The sequence below is a fragment of the Ovis aries genome, chromosome 11 (assembly GCF_016772045.2).
Source record: "Ovis aries strain OAR_USU_Benz2616 breed Rambouillet chromosome 11, ARS-UI_Ramb_v3.0, whole genome shotgun sequence".
Taxonomy (NCBI): domain Eukaryota; kingdom Metazoa; phylum Chordata; class Mammalia; order Artiodactyla; family Bovidae; genus Ovis; species Ovis aries.
In genome coordinates, this window is record NC_056064.1 from 11,082,483 (window position 1) to 11,103,867 (window position 21,385).

The window sequence follows — 21,385 nt, forward strand, 5'->3', positions numbered from 1 at the left end:
ACCCTAGACATCATATTAAAATGCAGAGACAGGGACCCACGGACCGTGGGGAGTGCATCTGTCCTCTGCAGGGGCCACTGATTGGGAAAAGTGTTTCAGCTGCTGCTGCAGAGAGTGTTTCCAGGGGACCGAGGAAAACCATCAGGAGCCAAAAATGCTAAAACCGAGATCAAGCCTTGAGACTTTGAAGTGGGAACACTGACTCCAAGACCCTAGGCTACCAGAGAACTAATCCTAGGGAGTAGCAAATAGTGAGAACCCACACCAAGGAAACCACTTGAATACAAGACCCAGCATCACCCAACCATCAGTAGCACCCTGTGCAGGACACCTTATCTAAACAACAAACAAAACAAAAATACAAACCCAATCATCAGCAGACAGGATTACCACCCACTCAGCCTTGACCATCAAAGGAAAAACAAACAAGCAAAAAAAAACCCTCACCCTATGCAAATTGCACCCTATGCAAAGCTTACACAAACCACTGGACCAACCTTAGAAGGGCAGAAACCAGAGGGAAGAAAGAATTCAACCTTGAAGCCTGGGAAAAGGAGACCTCAAACACAATAAGTTAAAAAAAATAAATAATGAAAAGGCAGAGAAATACTACACAAATGAAGGGACAAATTAGAAACACAGAAGTTCAAATAAATGAAGAGGAAATAAGCAAACTACCTGTAAAAGAGAATTCAGAATAATGATAGGAAAGATGATCAAAAACCTTGAAAACAAAATGGAGAAAATGCAAGAATCAATTAACAAAGACCTAGAAGAATTAAAGAATAAACATACACACAACACAATGACTGAAATTAAAAATACTCTGGAAGGAATCAATAGCAGAATATCTGAAGCAGAAGAATGATTCAGTGAGCTGGAAGATAAAATTATGAAAATAACTTCTGAAGAGCAAAATAAAGTAAAAAGAATGAAAAGAACTGAGGATAGTCTGAGAGACCTTTGGGACAATATCAAACGCACCAACATCAAATTATAGGGCTCCCAAGAAGAAGAGAAAAAGAAAGGCTATGAGAAAATTTTGAAGATTATAGTTGAAAATTTCCCAAACATGGAAAAGGAAATAGTCAGTCAAGTCCAAGAGGCATAGAGAGTCCCATACAGGATAAACCCAAGGAGAAACATGCCAGTTCAGTTCAGTTCAGTTGCTCACTCATGTTTGACTCTGTGTCCCCATGGACTGCAGCATGCCAGACTTCCCTGTCCATCACCAACTCCCAGAGCCTACTCAAACTCATGTCCATTGTGTCAGTGATGCCATCCAACTATCTCATCCTCTGTCGTCCCCTTCTCCTCCTGCCCTCAATCTTTCCCAGCATCAGGGTCTTTTCCAATGAGTCAGTTCTTCGCATCAGGTGGCCAAAGTATTGGAGTTTCAGCTTCAGCATCAGTCCTTCCAATGAATATTCAGAACTGATTTCCTTTAGGATGGACTGGTTGGATCTCCATGCAGTCCAAAGGACTCTCAAGAGTCTTCTCCAACACCACAGTTCAAAAGCATCAATTCTTTGGTGCTCAGCTGCAGCTTTCTTTATAGTCCAACTCTCACATCCATACATGACTACTGGAAAAACCATAGCTTTGACTAGATGGACCTTTGTTGGCAAAATAATGTCTCTGCTTTTTAATATGCTGTCTAGGTTGGTCATAACTTTTCTTCCAAGGAGTAAGTGTCTTTTAATTTCATGGCTGCACTCACCATCTGCAGTGATTTTGGAGCCCCCCCCAAAATAGTCCCTCACTGTTTCCACTGTTTCCCCATATATTTGCCATGGAGTGATGGGACCAGATGCCATGATCTTCGTTTTCTGAATGTTGAGTTTTAAGCCAACTTTTTCACTCTCCTCTTTCACTTTCTTCAAGAGGCTCTTTAGTTCTTCTTTGCTTTCTGCCATAAGGGTGGTGTCATCTGTGTATCAAACTAACAAAGACTAAATACAAAGGAAGAATATTAAAAGCAGCAAGGGAAAAGCAACCAGTAACATACAAGGGAAACCCCATACATTTAACAACTGATCTTTCAGCAGAAACTCTGCAGGCAGGAAGGGAGTGGCAGGATATGTTTAAAGTACTGAAAGGGAAAAATTCTACAACCATGATTACTCTACCCGGCAAGGATCTCATTCAAAATTGATGGAGAAATAAAAAGCTTTTCAGACAAGTGAAAGTTAAGAGAATTCACTACCACCAAACCAGCTTTACAACAAATGTTAAAGGGGCTTATATAGTCAAGAAATATAAGAGAAGGAAAAAGATCTACAAAATTAACCCCAAACAATTAAAATGGCAATAGGAACATATGTATCAATAATTACTTTAAATGCAAATGGATTAAATGCTCCAACCAAAAGACAGACTGGCTGAATGGATACAAAAACAAGACCCATATATATGCTGTCTACAGGAAACCCACTTCAGACCTAAAGACACATGTAGACTGAAAGTGAGATGATGGAAAAATATATTCCATGCAAATGGGAAGCAAAAGAAAGCTGGAATAGCAATCCTCATATCAGACAAAATAGACCTTAATATAAAGAAGATTACAAGCGATATGGAAGGACACTGCATAATGATCAAGGGATCGATACAAGAGGAAGACATAGCAATTGTAAATATCTATGCACCCAAATTAGAGAAGGCAATGGCACCCCACTCCAGTACTCTTGCCTGGAAAATTCCATGGACAGAGGAGGCTGGTAGGCTGCAGTCCATGGGGTCGCTGAGTCAGACATGACTGAGCAACTTCCCTTTCACTTTTCACTTTCATTCATTGGAGAAGGAAATGGCAACCCACTCCAGTGTTCTTGCCTGGAGAATCCCAGGGACGGGGGAGTCTGGTGGGCTGCCATCTATGGGGTCGCACAGGGTCGGACACAACTGACGTGACTTAGCAGCAGCAGCAGCATGCACCCAAATAGGAGCACCTCAATACATAAGTCAAACACTAACAGACATAAAAGGAGAAATTAACAGTAGCACAATAATAGTAGCATACTTTAACACCCTGCTCACACCAATGGACAGATCATCAAAACAAAATTAATAAGGAAACACAAATCTTAAATGATACATTAGATGAGATGGATCTCATTGATATCTTCAGGACATTCCATCCAATTGCAGAAGAATACAGCTTCTTCTCAAGTGCACATGGAACATTGTCCAGGATAGACCACATCTTAGGTCACAAATCAAACCTCAGTAAATTTAAGAAAATTGAAATGGTGTCAAGCATCTTCTACCACAACGCTATGAGACTAGATATCAATTACAAGAAAAAAGCTGTAAGAAGCACAAACACATGGAGATTAAACAACACGTTTCTAAATAACCAATAGGTTACTGAAGAAATCAAAAGAGAAATCAGAAAATTTCTAGAAAGAAATGACCATGAAAACACAACTCAAAACCTATGGGATGCAGAAAAAGCAGTTCTAAGAGGGATGTTTATAGCAATACAATCCTACCTCAAGAAACATCGAATAGGCAACCTAACTTTACACCTAAAATGACTGGAAAAAGAACCAAAACACCCCACCATTAGTAAAAGGAAATAAATCATAAAGATCTGAGCAGAAAGAAATGAAAAATGAAAGAAACAGTGGTAAAGATTAATAAAACTAAAAGCTGGTTGTTTGAGAAGATAAGCAAAATTGACAAACCTTTGGCCAGACTCATCAAGAAAAAAAGAGAAGAATCAAATCAACAAAATTGGAAATGAAAAAGGAGAGGTTACAACAGACAATGCAGAAATACAAAAGATTATAAGAGACTATTATGAACAGCTATATGACAATAAAATGGATAACTTGGAAGAAATGGACAGATTCTTAGAAAAGTTCAATCTTCTAAGACTGAACCAGGAAGAAATAGAAATTATGAACAACCCAATTACAAGCAGTTAAATTGAAGCTGTGATTTAAAAAATTTCCCAAAAAACAAAAGCCCAGCACCAGATGGCTTCACAGCAGAATTCTATCAACATTTAGAGAAGAGCTAATACCTATCCTTCTAAAACTCTTTCAAAAATTGCAGAGGAAGGAACACTTCCAAGCTCATTCTACGAGGCCACCGTCACCCTGATACCAAAACCAGATAAAGACAACACAAAAAAACTACAGGCCAATATCACTGATGAATATAGATGCAAAAATCCTCAACAAAATTTTAGCCAACAGAATTCAGCAACACATCAAAAAGCTCATACACCATGATCAAGTGGGGTTTATTCCAGGAATGCAAGGATTCTTCCGTATACACAAATCAATCAATGTGATACACCATATTAACAAATTGAAAGGTAAAAACCATATGATAATCTCAGTAGATGCAGAAAAAGCCTTTGAAAAAATTCAACACTCATTTATGATTAAAACTATTCAAAAAGTGGGCATGGAAGGAACCTACTTCAACATAGTAAAGGCCATATATGAAAAGCCTACAGCAAACATTATTCTCAATGGTGAAAAACTGAAAGCATTCCCCTTAAGATCAGGAACAAGACAAGGGTGTCCACTTTCACCACTATTATTCAACATAGTTCTGGAAGTCCTAGCTACAGCAATTAGAGAAGAAAAATAAAGGAATCCAGATCTGAAAAGAAAAAGTAAAGCTCTCACTGTTTGCAGATTACATGATACTGTACATAGAAAACCCTAAAGATAGTGTCAGAAAATTACTATAGCTAATCAGTGAATTTAGCAAAGTTGCAGGATACAAAATCAATACACGGAAATTACTTGCATTTCTATATTTCTAACAATGAAAAATCAGAAAGAAAAGGAACCAATCCCATTCACCATCGCAACAAAAAGAATTAAATAAGTAGAAGTAAACTTACCTAAGGAGACAAAAGAACTGTACACAGAAAATTTTAAGACAGCAATGAAATAAACCTAAGATGACATAAACAGATGGAGAGATATTCCATGTTCCTGGGTAGGAAGAATCAATATTGTGAAAATGACTTCACTACCAAATGCAATCTACAGATTCAATGTGATCCTAGCAAATTACCGATGACATTTTTCACAGAACTAGAACAAAAAATTTCACAATTCATATGGAAACACAAGACCCTGAATAGCTAAAGCAGTCTTAAGAAAGAAGAATGGAGCTGGAGGAATCAACCTTCCTGATTTCAGATTATACTACAAAGCTACAGTCATCAAGACAGTGTGGTCCTGGCATGAAAACAGAAATATGGACCAATGGAACAAGATAGAAAGCCCAGAAATAAACCCATGCACCTATGGGTACCTTATTTTTGACAAAGGAGGCAAGAATATACAATGGGGCAAAGACAGCATCTTCAATAAATGGTGTTGGAAAAACTGGGACAACTATACATGAAAGAATGAAAATAGAGCACTTCCTAACACCATACACAAAGATAAACTCAAAATGGATTAAAGACCTAAATGTAAGACCAGAAACTACAGACTTCTTATAGGAAAACATAGGCAGAACAGTTGATGACATAAAGCAAGATCCTCTGTGATCCACCTCCTAGAGTAACGGAAATAAAAGCAAAAGTAAACAAGTGGGACTTGATGAAACTTAAAAGCTTTTGCACAGCAAAGGAAACTGTAAGCAAGGTGAAAAGACAACCCTCAGAATGGGAGAAAATAATACCAAATGAAACAGCTGACAGAGGATTAATTCCCAAAATATACAAGCAGCTCATACAACTCAATACCAGAGAAACAGACAACTCAATCAAAAAGTGGGGAAAAGACCTAAACAGACATTTCTCCAAAGAAGACATAACAGATGGCTAACAAACATATGGAAAGATGCTCAACATCACTCATTAGAAAAATGCAAATCAAAACTACAATTCTGACCTTACACTGGTCAGAATGGCCATCATCAAAAAGTCTACAAACAGTAAATGCTGGAGAGGGTGTGGAGAAAAGGGAACACTCTTGCACTGTTGGTGGGAATGTAAATTGATACAGCCACTATGGAAGATAGTATGGAGATTCCTTAAAAAACTAGGAATAAAGCTACCATATGGCCCAGCAATCCCACTCCTAGGTATATCCCCTGAGGAAACCAAAATTAAAAAAGACACATTGTTCATTGCAGCACTATTTACAATAGCTAGAACATGGAAGCAACCTAAATGTCCATTGGCAGATGAATGGATAAAGAAGTTGTACATATACACAATGCAATATTACTCAAAAATAAAAAGGAATGTCTTTGAGTCAGTTCTAATGAGGTGGATGAACCTAGAACCCATTGTATAGAGTGAAGTAAGTCAGAAAGAGAAAGATAAATATTGTATTCTAATACATATATACAGAATCTAGGAAAATGGTACTGAAGAATTTACTTACAGGGCTGCAATTCAGAAACAGACATAGAGAATAGACTTATGGACATGGGGAGAGGGGAGGAGAGGGTGAGATGTATGGAAAGAGTAACATGGAAACTTACATTACCATATGTAAAATAGATAACCAACAGGGAATTTGCTGTATGGCTAAGGAAACTCAAACAGGCGCTCTGTATCAACCTAAAGGGTTGGGACGGGGAGGGAGATGGGAGGGAAGTTAAAAGGGGAAGGGATATATGTATACCTATGGGTGATTCATGTTGAGGTTTGACAGAAAACAACAAAATTCTGTAAAGCAATTATCCTTCAATTAAAAAAAAAATGGCAGAGACATCACTTTGCCAACAAAAATCCATATATAGTCAAAGCTACGATTTTTCCAGTAGTCATGTATGGATATGAGAGTTGGACCATAAAGAAGGCTGAGCACTAAAGAATTGATGCTTTTGAGTTGTGGGGCTAGAGAAGACTCTTGAGAGTCCCTTGAGCTTCAAGGAGATCAAATCAATCAACCCTAAAGAAAATCAACCCTGAATACTCATTGGAAAGACTGATACTGAAGCTGAAGCTCTAATACATTGGCCACCTGATGGGAAGAAGAAACTCACTAGAAAAGACCCTACTGCTGGGAAAGATTGAGGACAGGAGGAGAAGAGGATGACAGAGGATAAGATGATCAGATAGCCTCTCTGACTCAATGGACATGAATTTGAGCAAACTCTGGGATATATTGAAGGACAGGGAAGCCTGGCGTGCTGCATCCATGGGGTCGTAACTAGCTGGACCAACTTAGTACCTGAACAGTAACAAATGCAAGAGAATGAAGTTAGACCCCTACCTCACACTGTATAGAAAAGTTAACTCTAAATGGATCAAGGGCTAACAAGGTGCAGATTTTCTTGACCTTGGATTAGGCAAAGGTTTTTAAAATATTTCAGATCATGTATCTGATCAGAGTCTAGTTCCAGAATATATAAAGAACTCTTATAAAGAGTTCAACAATAAAAAGACAGTGCAATTTTAATTTTGACCAATAATTTAAATACATATTTCTCAAAAAAAGGACACATGACCAGTATGCACATGAAACAATATGCAACATGATTAGTCATTCAGTTCAGTTCAGTCGCTCAGTCGTGTCCGACTCTGTGCGACCCCATAGACGGCAGCCCACCAGGCTCCCCCGTCCCTGGGATTCTCCAGGCAAGAACACTGGAGTGGGTTGCTGGATTTCCTTCTCCAGTGCATGAAAGTGAAAAGTGAAAGTGAAGTCTCAGTCATGTCTGACTCTTAGCGACCCCATGGACTGCAGCGTACCAGGCTCCTCCGTCCATGGGATTTTCCAGGCAAGAGTACTGGAGTGGGGTGCCATTGCCTTCTCCACATTAGTCATTAGGAAAATGTAAATCAAAACCAGAGTGAAGTACCACTTTATACCTTTTATGGTAAATATATTGAAAAAGAGGGACAATAACAAGTGTTAATGAAGCTATGAGAAATTGGAAATCTCATGCATGGCTAATGGAAATGTAAAATTATGCGACTGCATTGGAAAAAATCATGTGGCAGTTCCTCAAAATTTAAACATAGAGTTTCCATACGAACTATCAATTCTATTCCTAAGTTTATACTCAAGAGTTTTTTTAAAAATGTATTAACATAAAAGCTTGTACACAAATATATATAGCAGCATTATTCATAATAGTCAGAAATGGAAGCAATGCAAAATGATCATTACTTTATGTATAGATAAACAAATTTTGGTATATCCATACAATGGAATATTCTTCAGTAATAATATATAATATCATGCTAAGTGAGAGAAGCCAGACACAAAATGCCATATATTATAAGATTCTAGTTTATGAAGTGTCCAAAACAGATAAATCTAGGGCTTCCCAGGGTGGCACTAGTGGTAAAGAACCCACGTGCCAATGCAGGAGATAAGAGACAGATTTGATCCCTAGATCAGGAAGATCCCCTGGAGGAGGGCATGGCAATCCACTCCAGTATTCTTGCCTGGAGAATACTGTGGACAGAGGAGCCTTGTGGGCTACACTCCATGGTGTCACAGAGAGTTGGACACGACTGAAGCCACTTTGCATGCACACATGCATATGAAGAGAAAGTAGATTACTGTTTGTCAGGGGTTAGGGGAAATAATCTGAGTAATTCAGGGAGACTAATGGGCATGGGGTTTCTTTTTTGGTGAGATTAAAATATTCTGTAATATATTGTGTTCTAGGTTGCAGAACCTTGTAAATGTGCTAAAGAACCACTATATTTTAAAATCTTTAATAATTTTTAAAATAAAACAATTAGCAAATGGAGCACCACAATCCATACAAAGAATAATGTACCATAGCCATAGTGGTTATTCTAGGAATGAAAGAAAGGTAAGCTCAATATCTGAAATTTTGCTACTGTAATCCACCATATTAGCAGTTTAAAAAGAACAACTACATGATTATATCAATTGGTGCAAAAAATTTTTTTACAAACTTATTTATGATAGAAACTTGTTAAATCAGAATAAAAGTTATCTACATAAAATCTACAGCTAGTATAAGGTAAAAAATATTCTGTATATGTAAGGAAGGTTTGGAGGAAATATTTTCTTTAATTTTCTTGACTTTTGAAATAGAGTGCATGTCGCGTTTTTGGGTATAAGTTATCAGTAGTTGGCAAAAGTAGGGTGCTTTTAAATATACCTACTCTGGTACGTTGTACTGAGTAGTTTCTATAAACCTTATTCATAATCATGACTTTGATTAAAGGACACATCATTAATTTTCTCAATCTTCCCTCTGTCCCATTAGAAGTTTGACTGTTTTCACTGTTGTATTTATCTTACTTTCTCCCTATTTTTTAATAGGTGTATTCGACACAAGAATGATTGGGGGGCTCTTATTCTAGTCGATGATCGCTTCAGAAGTAACCCAAGTCGATACATATCTGGTAAGAGTCTCAGCTGGGCTTAGAATAAGAGTTGGTAGCAAGCTTTAGTATTTAATGACTTCTATTTTTAAAGACAAAGAATTGGATAGAGAATTTGAATTACTAGATCTAACATGGAAAAATTCACATTGCCTGGAAATCTATCCTTTTAATGTTTCTATGTTTACAAAAGATCTTTAGAGAGAAGGATCTGGTTAGTTCTAATGGATCATGGAAAAAGTAAGAGAGTTCCAGAAAAACATCTATTTCTGCTTTATTGACTATGCCAAAGCCTTTGACTGCATGGATCACTATAAACTCTGGAAAATTCTAAAAGAGATGGGAATACCAGACAACCTGACCTGCCTCCTGAGAAATCTGTATGCAGGTCAGGAAGCAACAGTTAGAACTGGACATGGAACAACAGACTGGTTCCAGATTGAGAAAGAGTACATCAAGGCTGTATATTGTCACCCTGCTTATTTAACTTACATGCAGAATACATCATGATAAGTGTTGGACTGGAAGAAGCAGAAGCTGGAATCAAGATTGCCAGGAGAAATATCAATAACCTCAGATATGCAGATGACACCACCCTTATGGCAGAAAGTGAAGAGAAACTAAAAAGCCTCTTGATGAAAGTGAAAGAGGAGAGTGAAAAGTTGGCTTAAAGCTCAACATTCAGAAAACTAAGATCATGGCATCTGGTCCCATCACTTCATGGGAAATAGATGGGAAACAGTGGAAACAGTGTCAGACTTTATTTTGGGGGGCACAAAAATCACTGCAGATGGTAATTCCAGCCGTGAAATAAGATGCTTACTCCTTGGAAAGAAAGTTATGACCAACCTAGATAGCATATTCAAAAGCAGAGACATTACTTTGCCAACAAAGGTCCATCTAGTAAAGGCTGTGGTTTTTCCAGTAGTCATGTATGGATGTGAGAGTTGGACTGTGAAGAAAGCTGAGCACCGAAGAATTGATGCTTTTGAACTCTGGTGCTGGAGAAGACTCTTGAGAGTCCCTTGGACTGCAAGGAGATCCAACCAGTCCATTCTAAAGGAGATCAGTTGTGAGTGTTCATTGGAAGGACACCAATGATGTTGAAGCTGAAACTCCAGTACTTTGGCCACCTCATGCGAAGAGTTGACTCGTTGGAAAAGACCCTGCTGCTGGGAAAGATTGAGGGCAGGAGAAGGGGACGACAGAGGATGAGATGGTTGCATGGCAACACTGACTTGATGGACATATTTGGGTGAACTCCAGGAGTTGGTGATGAACAGGGAGGCCTGACATGCTGCAGTTCATGAGGTCGTGGAGAATCAGACATGACTGAGCGACTGGACTGAACTGAACTGAATAGTATATTCAGTTCAGTAGTATATTAATCAATTAAGATCTTTCAGTTTCATCAGAATGTGGTTTTGATTCAGTAGCATAGCAATAATTTATTTAGCATTGTCAAGGAAAAAACTGTTCCACAGAAGTTAATTTTTCAAGAAATATTAAGTTTTTACATTTAAGCATGCAAGCAATCCATTGGCTGCGTAGGATTCTTCTTTCATTTTGGATTATTTGAGTTTTATTGTTGTTGATTTAGAAATGCTTCTGTTGTTATAGAGTTTATATTAATCAGAGTTAGTATCTTCTAAAAAGAAAAAAATGCACCACTGCATTCTGCAAGATGGTCATTTTTCCCCACTCAAATGAACAAATACCATGTGCCTATTGTTTTCATCCAGCTGTAGCACAGTCCCTTTGAAATCAATATCAGGAATCTATCTGTTATTAAAGAACTGTTAGAAATACTTCCATTTTTATTGTTAGCTTTAGAGCTAAAAAGTTCGTACCATACTATAATATAATAAAAAGATGCTAATTTTTTGTTTCAGATTAGCTGTCTATGTATGTGTACTCTACTTTGTATATTTCAGAACCTAATCATTATATCTGATTCAGTATTAAAACATATCCACCCGGATTGAAGCAGGAAATGCTGCTTTATTAATCTTTTCTCCTCTTTACCTGTAGAGCAAGCCATTGAGCTTAGGCCAAGTCATAACCAAAAGCAAATGTTAAGTGCTTATGTTTAGTCAGCAGGTGGAGCTCAGATTCTTTCAAGTTTTCAAAAGCAAACTGACATTTTATACTGAAAAGGCTTTTTTTAATCACAAAAAGGTCAAAATGAAAGTGATAACTTTAATGCTAAAATTTTTAAATTTGAAAATTTTTCATATTTTTATTTGGTATAATTATTTTCCCCAAGCAAACAAAAATCAAGAACTTTAAAGAAATGCATGTTTTAAATTTTTTTTATTTTCAAATCTAGAACTGAAATTTTTGCCTCAGATTCGTTGAGAGATTTTTTTTTTAATTAAACATTTTTTATTATTTTCTGTAAGATTTTATTTTTTCTGAGACTCATAAAGAAGACTGAAATCTTAAGTAGGCAGTAACAGCAGATTCCTTTTGATGACTAATTTTTGTTTAAATTCAATTTGCATAAGAATAGATTGATAGAAAATTTCCATTAAACAGAAAAACTAAAGGAATATATTTGTAATCAAAGTCTAATTGTTCAAGTTTCTTGATGCCCTGTCTTATCTTCCTCTCAACTGAAAAACGCCATACTGAATTTTTAAACTACTCCAAAAGATGATTATAGTTTTAGCAACATCAGCAGAGAATATTTATTTTCTAAAGTCCAAATATCTGAATTTCATTCTGAAGTGGATCATTATCCAAAACACCTTATACTGTTAATATGGTTTATTTTTATGCAGTTTTCATATGTCACAGGTCTTATCTCTTATAATGTGATTATTTCTATATTAAAAATAAACATATATATTCATATGGGACATGATTTACCCACAAAATGGTGTTATTCCTTTTACCCAGAATAGTTTAATATATTTGGAATTGGGAGAAGGGAGACAAAAAAGAAACAACACCTTTGAGACTGTTAAAGTGAGAAAGGGTAAGTGGCTCAGTTGTGTCCTACTTTTTGTGACCCCACGTACTATAGCTTGCCAGGCTCCCCTGTTCATGGAATTCTCCAGGCAAGAATACTGGAGTGGGTAGCCAGTGGGAATGCCCTTCTCCAGGAGATCTTCCTGCCCAGGGGTTAAACCTGTCTCTCCCGCATTGCAGGCACATTTTTTTACCATATGAGCCACCAGGGAAGCCCAGTAATATCAGAGCCTGTAGCTATTCCCTTCTCCAGGGGATCTCCCCCACTCAGGATTGAACCTGGATCTCCTGCATTGCAGGCAGATTCTTTATCATTTGAGCACCAGGGAAGCTCAAAGTGAAAGTGTTAGTCACTCAGTTATGTCCAACTTTTTGCAACCGTATGGACTGTAGCCTCCCAGGCCCCTCTGTCCATGGAATTCTCCAGGCGAGAATACTGGAGTGGGTAGCCATTCCCTTCTCCAGGGGATCTTCCTAACCCAGGGATCAAACTCCAATTTATTTTTGCTTAAGGAATCAAATTTAAAAGTTGTAAAAAGAGATTGTGTTGTTTACAACTTCTAGTTTGTCTGCAGTTAAAAGATAGGCAATTTTGGGGGGGAATTATAGTAAAATTCCCCTTCATGGATCACAGCCTTGTTGCGGCAAAGGGGCTTGCGTAACTCAAGCTATGAGCTGTGCCGTGCAGGACCACCCAAGATGCAAACCACTCCAGTATTCTTGCCGTGAGAATCCCATGAAAAGTATGATAAGGCATGAAAAGATATGACACCGGAAGATGACCCCCAAGGAAATTAAAGACACTTGCTCCTTGGAAGGAAAACTGTGACAAACCTAGACAACGTATTAAAAAGCAAAGACATCACTTTGCCAACAAAGATCCATATAGTCAAAGGTGTGGTTTTTCCAGTAGTCGTGTATGAATTTGATAGTTGGACCATAAAAAAGGCTAATGGCCAAAGAATTGATGCCTATGAATTGTGGTGCTGGAGAAGACTCTTGAGAGTTTCTTGGACTGCACAGAGATCAAACGAGTCAATCCTAAAGGAAGTCAACCCTGAATATTCATTAGAGGACTGATTCTGAAATTGAAGCTCCAATACTTTGGCCACCTGATGAGAAGAGCTGACGCCTTGGAAAAGACCCTGATGCTGGGAAATATTGAGGGCAGGAGGAGAAGGAGACGACAGAGGATGAGATGATTGGATGGCATCACCAACTCAGTGGGCATAAGTTGGAGCAAACTCTGGGTGATGGTGAAGGACAGGGAAGCCTGGGATGCTGCAGTCCATGGGGTCGCAAAGAGTCAGACTCAACTTCGTGACTGAACAATAACAACAATGATAAAATTAAATTTGCCTTATTCCCCAGTTATTCATACTGATGAACAATGCATTTCCCTATCTCCATTCTACTTCTACTGCCTCTTCCCTCCATCCAGTTGACAATCATTGCATGTAAAGAGAAATGCTACTGATACAAGAGCATACTGTACTTACGAAGGTAAAAAGGCAGGAAAACGGTTGAGAACCATTCTATATACTCTAAATTCAAAGTAGATTACTTCACCAGAGAAGTTATCTAATTGTTTTTCTTAGTATGTCATCACAAATAACCAAAGTTTCTTTGCTGGTTTTACTTTTTGCCTTAGGACTTTCTAAATGGGTTCGACAGTTGATTCAGCACCATTCAACCTTTGAGAGTGCACTGGAGTCCTTGGCTGAATTTTCCAAAAAGCACCAAAAGGTCATTGCTGTATCCAAAGAAGACAGAAAATCTATACAGGACAGTGAGCCTACACTTGGAGCGGCTTGTTCGAAGGACAGTACCTATTTTTTAGAAGCAGCAAGCCATTTATCACCAGAATATGCTACGGAAGGTAAAGCAAAAATGTGTTTAAAACTACCATATCCTAAAATGATAAATGAAAGCCCATCTTTACCAAGAGGCATCATCTCCAAAAAGGAGAAAAGTATGAAAAGTTCTACCCATTTACATTTAGTAGAGAAGTCTCATTATATTCAGTGAAATGATATTTGTTATGCTACAGATTAATGTCCTTAAGTATGTTGGTTTGTAATATAAGGTGTTATCATAAAATAATGAAATAGTATAGTGTATTGGAATGGGAACAAACTTTTGTCAGAGACCTATACATATTTTCTAGTTTTCCACTAAGAAGCTTTGACCCTCTGAGCAAGTCACTTAACGTTTTGAGTCTTAATAGAAGAAGGAATATCTGCCTGCCTGTCCCTCCAGGTTGGGTTGTAAAGATCTAATAAGATGATAAATATCACAACATTGTAAAGAACTGTACAAATGGTAATTTTTTCTAAAGATGATATTAAAAACTGACCTAATTTGCCTTACATGAATTATTTGTTTAGAGATGTGAAAGTCATTTATTCTAAATGATAAAAAAATAATATTTTAAAATATCAGAATATGCTAGATTAGAATATAATTTGAAAAATTAGAATATAATTTAAATATATTAGAGTATAATATATCAGAAGTTAGCAAATTATGGCCTATGGACCAAATTTGGCCTGCTCTCTGATTTTGTAAGTAAAGTTTAATGGAATGCAGTCACAGTCAGTCACTTACATATAGTATACAAGAGCAGAGTTAAGTAGTTGTATATATTACACTAGAACAGCATAATTGAGTAGTTGCAACAGATACTATATAACCCACAAAGCCTAAAATATTTATTGTCTGGCCTGTTACAGAAAAAGTTTGCTAAACTGTGTTCTATATCATTGGATATCATTTCAATTGTTTTATTTAATATATAATAGTTGTTTTATATATCAGTTTTTAAATATTTATTTTATAGCATATGCTTGTATGCTAACTAAATGTTATAGTGAGTTCTAGGCCATTATACTAGTTTCTAGTCCAGGTCTGATTACCAACCAATTTTATAACCTCAAGCAAATATCTTAAGTCTTTGTGGTTGTCAGTTTCCTTTTTTTGGGGGGTTGTCAGCTAACTTAGGGAATTAATCTTCGTCAGTTTTTCTCAATCACTGGTTAGTGGATTTTTAAGGCATTTTTACAGCCTCCTTCCCCCTTTACTCAGCCTTCTTTCTTTTCCTTTTTACCCTTCCTTTTCTTGTTCACTTCTGAGATCCCTGGTGTAGAATTTGATAGTTTACCAGACAGCATTATAACTTGGGCTAGGAACCACTGGAGACCTAAGATTCCTTTCAGAGTTAACATGTTGTGCTTTGCATTCTAAAATGGAAGTCCTGCTACTGCTTGTTATGGGCTCTGAATTATGCATCCTATACAGTTATTTCAGTATTTCTAACAAAAATCACTTTTAATGTAACAGTTATGATGTTAGGAGCAGAAAGTTAACACTCTTACACTCTTGTATTTATAGATGATCCAGAATTATTAGAAGAGTCTGCCCAGGCAGTAGGAGCAGAAAGAATTGTGATTTCCAGATCCACAAGCCCCACCTTCAGCAAACAAATCAACCGAGTTAGCTGGTCTGGGAGTAATGTGGGGGGACAGTGTCTTACTGGTAAAATTCTGACTGGAACACCTATGGTTAGGTCATCAGAGGACTGTGCCTCTACTTCTTCCACTTTCAAAACAGAAAAGAAATGTGAAACAGTTTTGCCACTCACTGATAAATATGAGTCCTCATATCTGACAGTAGATACATCATTTGGAGTATGCCCTCAATCAGAAACCATTGTTCCATCTACAAACGTCGATGCTACTAATCTGAATTCAGAAGATCCAGCAATTCCGTTGTCCATAGTAAGTGAAGAAGCTGAACCTTCTGCTTCAAATACAGCTTCTGAAACAGAAGCAGAGGATGAATCTATCTATTTTACACCTGAACTTTATGATCCTGTAGATACAAATGAAGAAAGGAATGAGCTAGCTGGACCTGAGAGAGACAGTGGATTGACTAATAGTTCAAACTGCATTTTAACTGAAGATCTTTTTGAAATTAAAACTACAGAAGGAGTGGATTCAGTCGGAGAAATGGAAGCTGAGGACTGCACAGACACGAAGTTGAAAAGACTCATGCCTGTTAAAGAAAGTAAAGTTGATGACCTTGGAAGTAATGTAAAAACAACTCATAAATGAATTGGAACTGGGGAAATACTCAGGAAATGGATATAAATTGTCTTCTTCCAAAAATAAAGATGTGTTCCTGGTGTTAGGTAATAATACTTAACTGTCAAGCTATAAAAACATACCATCATGCATATATTCAACTATATTGTAAACTGGACAAGTAGCATGGTTTGGGTTTTTTCTTTTTTTTAGTTTGAGATATATTTTTCACTTTAATCCAAAGACTATATTATGTTTAAAAATACAAGTTGTACTACTCTCAGGTTTTAATAAATTGATTCTTAAAAAATATTTTCCTCCAAGAAGTCTTCCTCTGCTAAATGCTATATTGAATTAATCAATTTGGAAGATATGTAGTTTCCTAATGCACTTTAAATTTCACATGAATATTTGTTTTTGTAGTCCTCTTCATCCGTTTGTTTTCAGACTGATATGTAAAAATAAATAGCAATCTAATCCAGTCATCCATGGATCCTGTTTCTCTAGATTTCTCAGATCAGTCTGAGAATTTTTTTTTAGAAGTCACAGTCTTCTTGAAAAGTATATTCCTATATTAAATTTTCTACTTCTAAGTAATTAAGAATTAAGAAGAAAACTACATGCATTTCTAATTGAAATTGTTTTTTGTGCATTAAACCTAAATCAAGCATGTTGTAAACAAATTTATATAAAATCATAAGATGCCAAATTAAAGACTCCAGATTTTCAATTCTGATTGTTTAGCTTCATCACCATTGTGGAAAAAAGTGATCTTTTCTAGCTGAAAGTTTTCAATTATGCAGCCAGGATAGGAAACTTCAAATATAAACTTAATAAGTAAACCCAAACATGTAACAGTAGCTGAAAAATGTTCTGTGATATCTCAGTAAGCCTTTCTGTAAATTTTGACTCTGTTTTTATGAATGAAGCTGTACTTCTGATTAAAAATGGTTATAAAAGCTCTTCTCTAATATCATTCTAAAAATACATTCACTGATCTTTTCCAAGAGACATCTGTTATTCAGTAGACATTTAGGCTTCTTGTGAGCGATTTGAATTGAAATTTTATGAGTTGTTCAAGTTGTGGATGTGTTTCATTATTTTCAAGTCAAAATTCTCTGAAGTCAGGTATCTTTTTATTTGGGATGATGATTTATTATATATGAATATGTTTACTTTCATTTCAGGGGCATTTAGGTTGAATACAGCTTAATTGTTTCTATTGCATTGGATGTTACAACTCTAAGCATAACTCAAAGAAATTTAAATGGGTAATTTACCAGTTAAAGACTGCATCTGTAGATTGGGATATATTCAGCGCCATCTAGTATTAGATCTTTTTCTTAGGTGATCAGTAAAAAGTTTCAAACACTGGATTAGAAGGTAATTTCTAAATTGTTTTGAAAGGGTGAAATCATTTGTCCTCTTTGGCATAGTGTTTAACCCACACATAAAGGGTAGTATGATAATAGGAAAATACCAGGTGGAAGGCAAGAGACTTGGGCTCTGTTCTTGGCTCTGCCACTAAAATTTGCTAAGTCATGCCTTTTGGGGAATTAGTTTCATCTCTGAAATGTGTAGTTTGATACTATAAAATCATGCAAATCCCTTTCAACCTTAAAAATCCATAATTTAAAGGAATATGTGTTGATATTTTATTCTGAATTTTTATTTGCTTTTGTTGCAAAATGCTTAAAGCAAGCCATTTGTATAAAAATAACATGAATAATTGTTTGAATATGTGCATAATAACTTAGGAAGAAAAATATTTTAACATTGCTGCAATTAAAATATTCATGAATGCTTAAAATCGTCTTTAGAAGAATTGGTAAACTACTGGAGAAGAACCAAGTGCAGTATTTTTTAGTCATATCTTAGTGTGATTATCCAAAGGAAAGAAAGTGAAGGTATGAGTCACTCAGTCGTGTCTGACTCTTTGTGACCCCATGGCCTGTGGCCCACCAGGCTCGTCTGCCCATGGAATTCTCCAGGCAAAAACAGTGGAGTGGGTAGCCATTCCCTTCTCCAGGGAATCTTCCCAACCCAGAGATCAAACCCAGGTCACCTGCATTGCAGGCAGATTCTTTACCATCTGAGCCACCAGTGTTCTTATCCAACTCAATCTCAAATACCATCCCTTTCCCTAGATATAATTTATTCTTGCCAAAATCTTATTTTCTCCAAGGCTAAAAATTTCAGTTACTAAGAATGCATATAGAGATGTGGCACAAGCTTATAGTATTCCCAAGTGGTGGTACAAAAATTCTGTGCAATGATTTCATGGTAGAAACAGGTACATAGTCTCCTCAGATCACAGCTTTGACCAAGATGGTTTTGCAAGAAGTAAAGTACTAGGCCTTTATAAACAGTAGAAGTAGAACATTTTCATTAGTGATAAAATACTTTTTAAAGAGATGTTTTAGAAAGTTCAAGTTAAAACATATAAAAGCATTTAAAAGAGTATCTGACTTATGGCAAATCCTCAGTTATTACTTGGTAAATCAATCATATATGTGGAGCACACTCTTGCTTTATATGGAGTCTCCCCTAATGATGATAGATAGATTAGATAGATAGACAGGTGATAAACTGACAATAAAGACTCATTGTGTTGTATTCAGTTCTGTCGCCCAGTTTTGTCCAGCTCTGCAACCCCAAGGACTGCAGCATAGGCCCCCCTGTCTATCACCAACTCAAGTTCATCAAGTCGGTGATGCCATCCAACCATCTCATCCTCTGTTGTTCCAGGGTCTTTTCCAGTGAATCAGTTCTTCGCATCAGGCTGCCAAAATATTGACCACCAATGAATATTCAGGACTGATTTCCTTTAAGATTGACTGGTTGGATCTTATAGTCCAAGGGACTCTCAAGAGTCTTCTCCAGCACCACAGTTCAAAAGCATCAATTCTTCGGTGCTCAGCTTTCTTATGGTCCAATTCTCACATCCATACATAACTACTGGAAAAACCATAGCTTTGACTAGACAGATCTTTATATAGTAATAAGGAGAAGTCATTTGGCTAGTTTATTTTTTAAAGCTTTTGAGATATTTAAGACAGAAGTTTTTTCATCGTGTAATTTGCCTTACCCATTCAATCCAAATTAAATAATTATCTAATAATTTATTTAAAGACTAAAAATACATAGAACATACAGGCCACGAATCAGCAAAACAACTAGTTGGAGAAAGGGCTTGATTCATGGAAGAAAAGTACATTGTAAAGAGCAGATGTGTCGTGACTTTTAATATTTACATGAATTATTTTAAGTCTCTCAGTTGTGTCCGACTCTTAGCGATCCCATGAACTGTAGCATACCAGGCTCCTCTGTCCATGGGATTTTCCAGGCAAGGGTACTGGAGTGGGTTGCCATTTCCTCTCCAGAGGATCTTCCCAACCCAGGGATTGAACCTGGGTCTCCCACATTGCAGGCAGACGCTTTACCATCTGAGCCAGGGAAACCTGAATAATTGTGTTAGAAATTAATGCTTTATTCTTTCTTGTCTTTTATTTAAGGCATTAATTTTTTGAAGGCTTTTCTGTGTTATGTCTCTACAGTATGACCTTGTGCTACATTCCTATAGTTAAACACATTCAGGCTACTTAATTCTTTGGAGTTGCTTATAAAACTTCATGAAATCAAAACGCCTATTGTAAAATCACTTGAAAGATTGGTTATTGTCATTTAATCTCTGATGACATTTTTTGGATAGTTGCTTACTACACAGTTCTTGCTCGTGATCTGTTTAGCCTCAGATTTATCAGCGTGCTGCACAAGATTTTAGTTTAATCTTTATGAATTTGTGGTAGATTCTTATCTATTTCCATAGACAATTGCAGTCAATTTTTTGTAAATAGGCAGTATTAAAACTGAACTTTTTCATAATAAAAAATAAATTTAAGACCACATCAGACAGTGAATGTCTAAGAAAGCTAAAACTAATATAAAGTAGCTATGTAGCAATTAAACATAAAGACATCACTTCAGGAAATGGAAATTTAAATAGATGACCTAGGCTTATGATTTTCTAGCCTTAAATGATTTTCATGTCTACTGAAAAAAAAAGCATTTTGTTTCTTAAGGTTTCATTTGATAGACCATTAGCTGCCTGGCTTCCTGTACTCTACAATGGGGCCTTGTTATAATATCCACGTGATCTGAGCCAGTGGATCACCTTATTGGTGAAACCATCTTATAATGAAGTGCTTTCACTAATTAAACTCCTGGACAAGATCCAGAACAACCCATCTTATACCAAATTCCATCTGTAATAAACAAGTTTCAACATATGCAAGGAAAACAAAAATTATATGAAACTTGCTATTCCCATAAATTTAACCTTTGAAAATCTAACCTTTGTAAATTCTGATTAAAAGGAATATTTGTTAACAAGGCACAAAGAGGTAGATATTTAGTACACTTTAAAATAAAGCAACTTTTATGATTTTGATTCTCTTGTGCTTGTCCCAAAAATGTCATCATTTTACATTAAATTATTTCATGTCAGTATTTACAAAGATAAATTTAAAATGTTTTCTTTGTCTCCTTGCTATTACAAAGCACTAACTGTACAAGTGCCATGTCATTTATGTAAACTAACTTAGATGCCATCATCTTTTATATATGATACATATATAGTTGAAAATATTTAGAGATATATTAAATACTGATTGTTATTTTGTATCAAGTATTGTCTTGGTACATTTTCCCTTTTATTCAGACTTTTCAGACTTTCCCTTTTTTTCAGTGTTATGATATTCCTATTTAAATACTAACTATTCTTTCAAACATTGATCTCTTTTATTGTATCTGTTGTAAAAGGACCCAAGTAATCCACCTTGCCACTCAGGATTTTATTGCTTGTGAAGTTGAATTATTACCTAAAGCAGAAGGCAGTAGGAAATATAAAAAAATACTTTGTGCCATCCTTAGTATGTCCTGGGCTGTGCTCAGTCGCTCAGTCATGTCTGACTCTTTGCGACCCCATGGACTGTAGCCCACCAGGCTACTCTGTCCAGGGGGTTTC

The 21,385-nt window shown here is 36.5% G+C and overlaps 1 protein-coding gene across 1 annotated transcript in view; it reads left to right on the forward strand.

The window, feature by feature from the left end:
* The window catches only part of BRIP1 (BRCA1 interacting helicase 1), a 184,866-nt gene extending 167,548 nt beyond the window's left edge, over nt 1–17,318 (forward strand). The window contains exons 18-20 of the mRNA XM_012185233.4: nt 9,243–9,325; nt 13,929–14,156; nt 15,668–17,318. Coding sequence (XP_012040623.1) covers nt 9,243–9,325; nt 13,929–14,156; nt 15,668–16,389 — 1,033 coding nt within the window. The 3' untranslated portion in view covers nt 16,390–17,318. The remainder of the gene's footprint in view (nt 1–9,242; nt 9,326–13,928; nt 14,157–15,667) is intronic.
* Nucleotides 17,319–21,385: the final 4,067 nt, after the last annotated feature.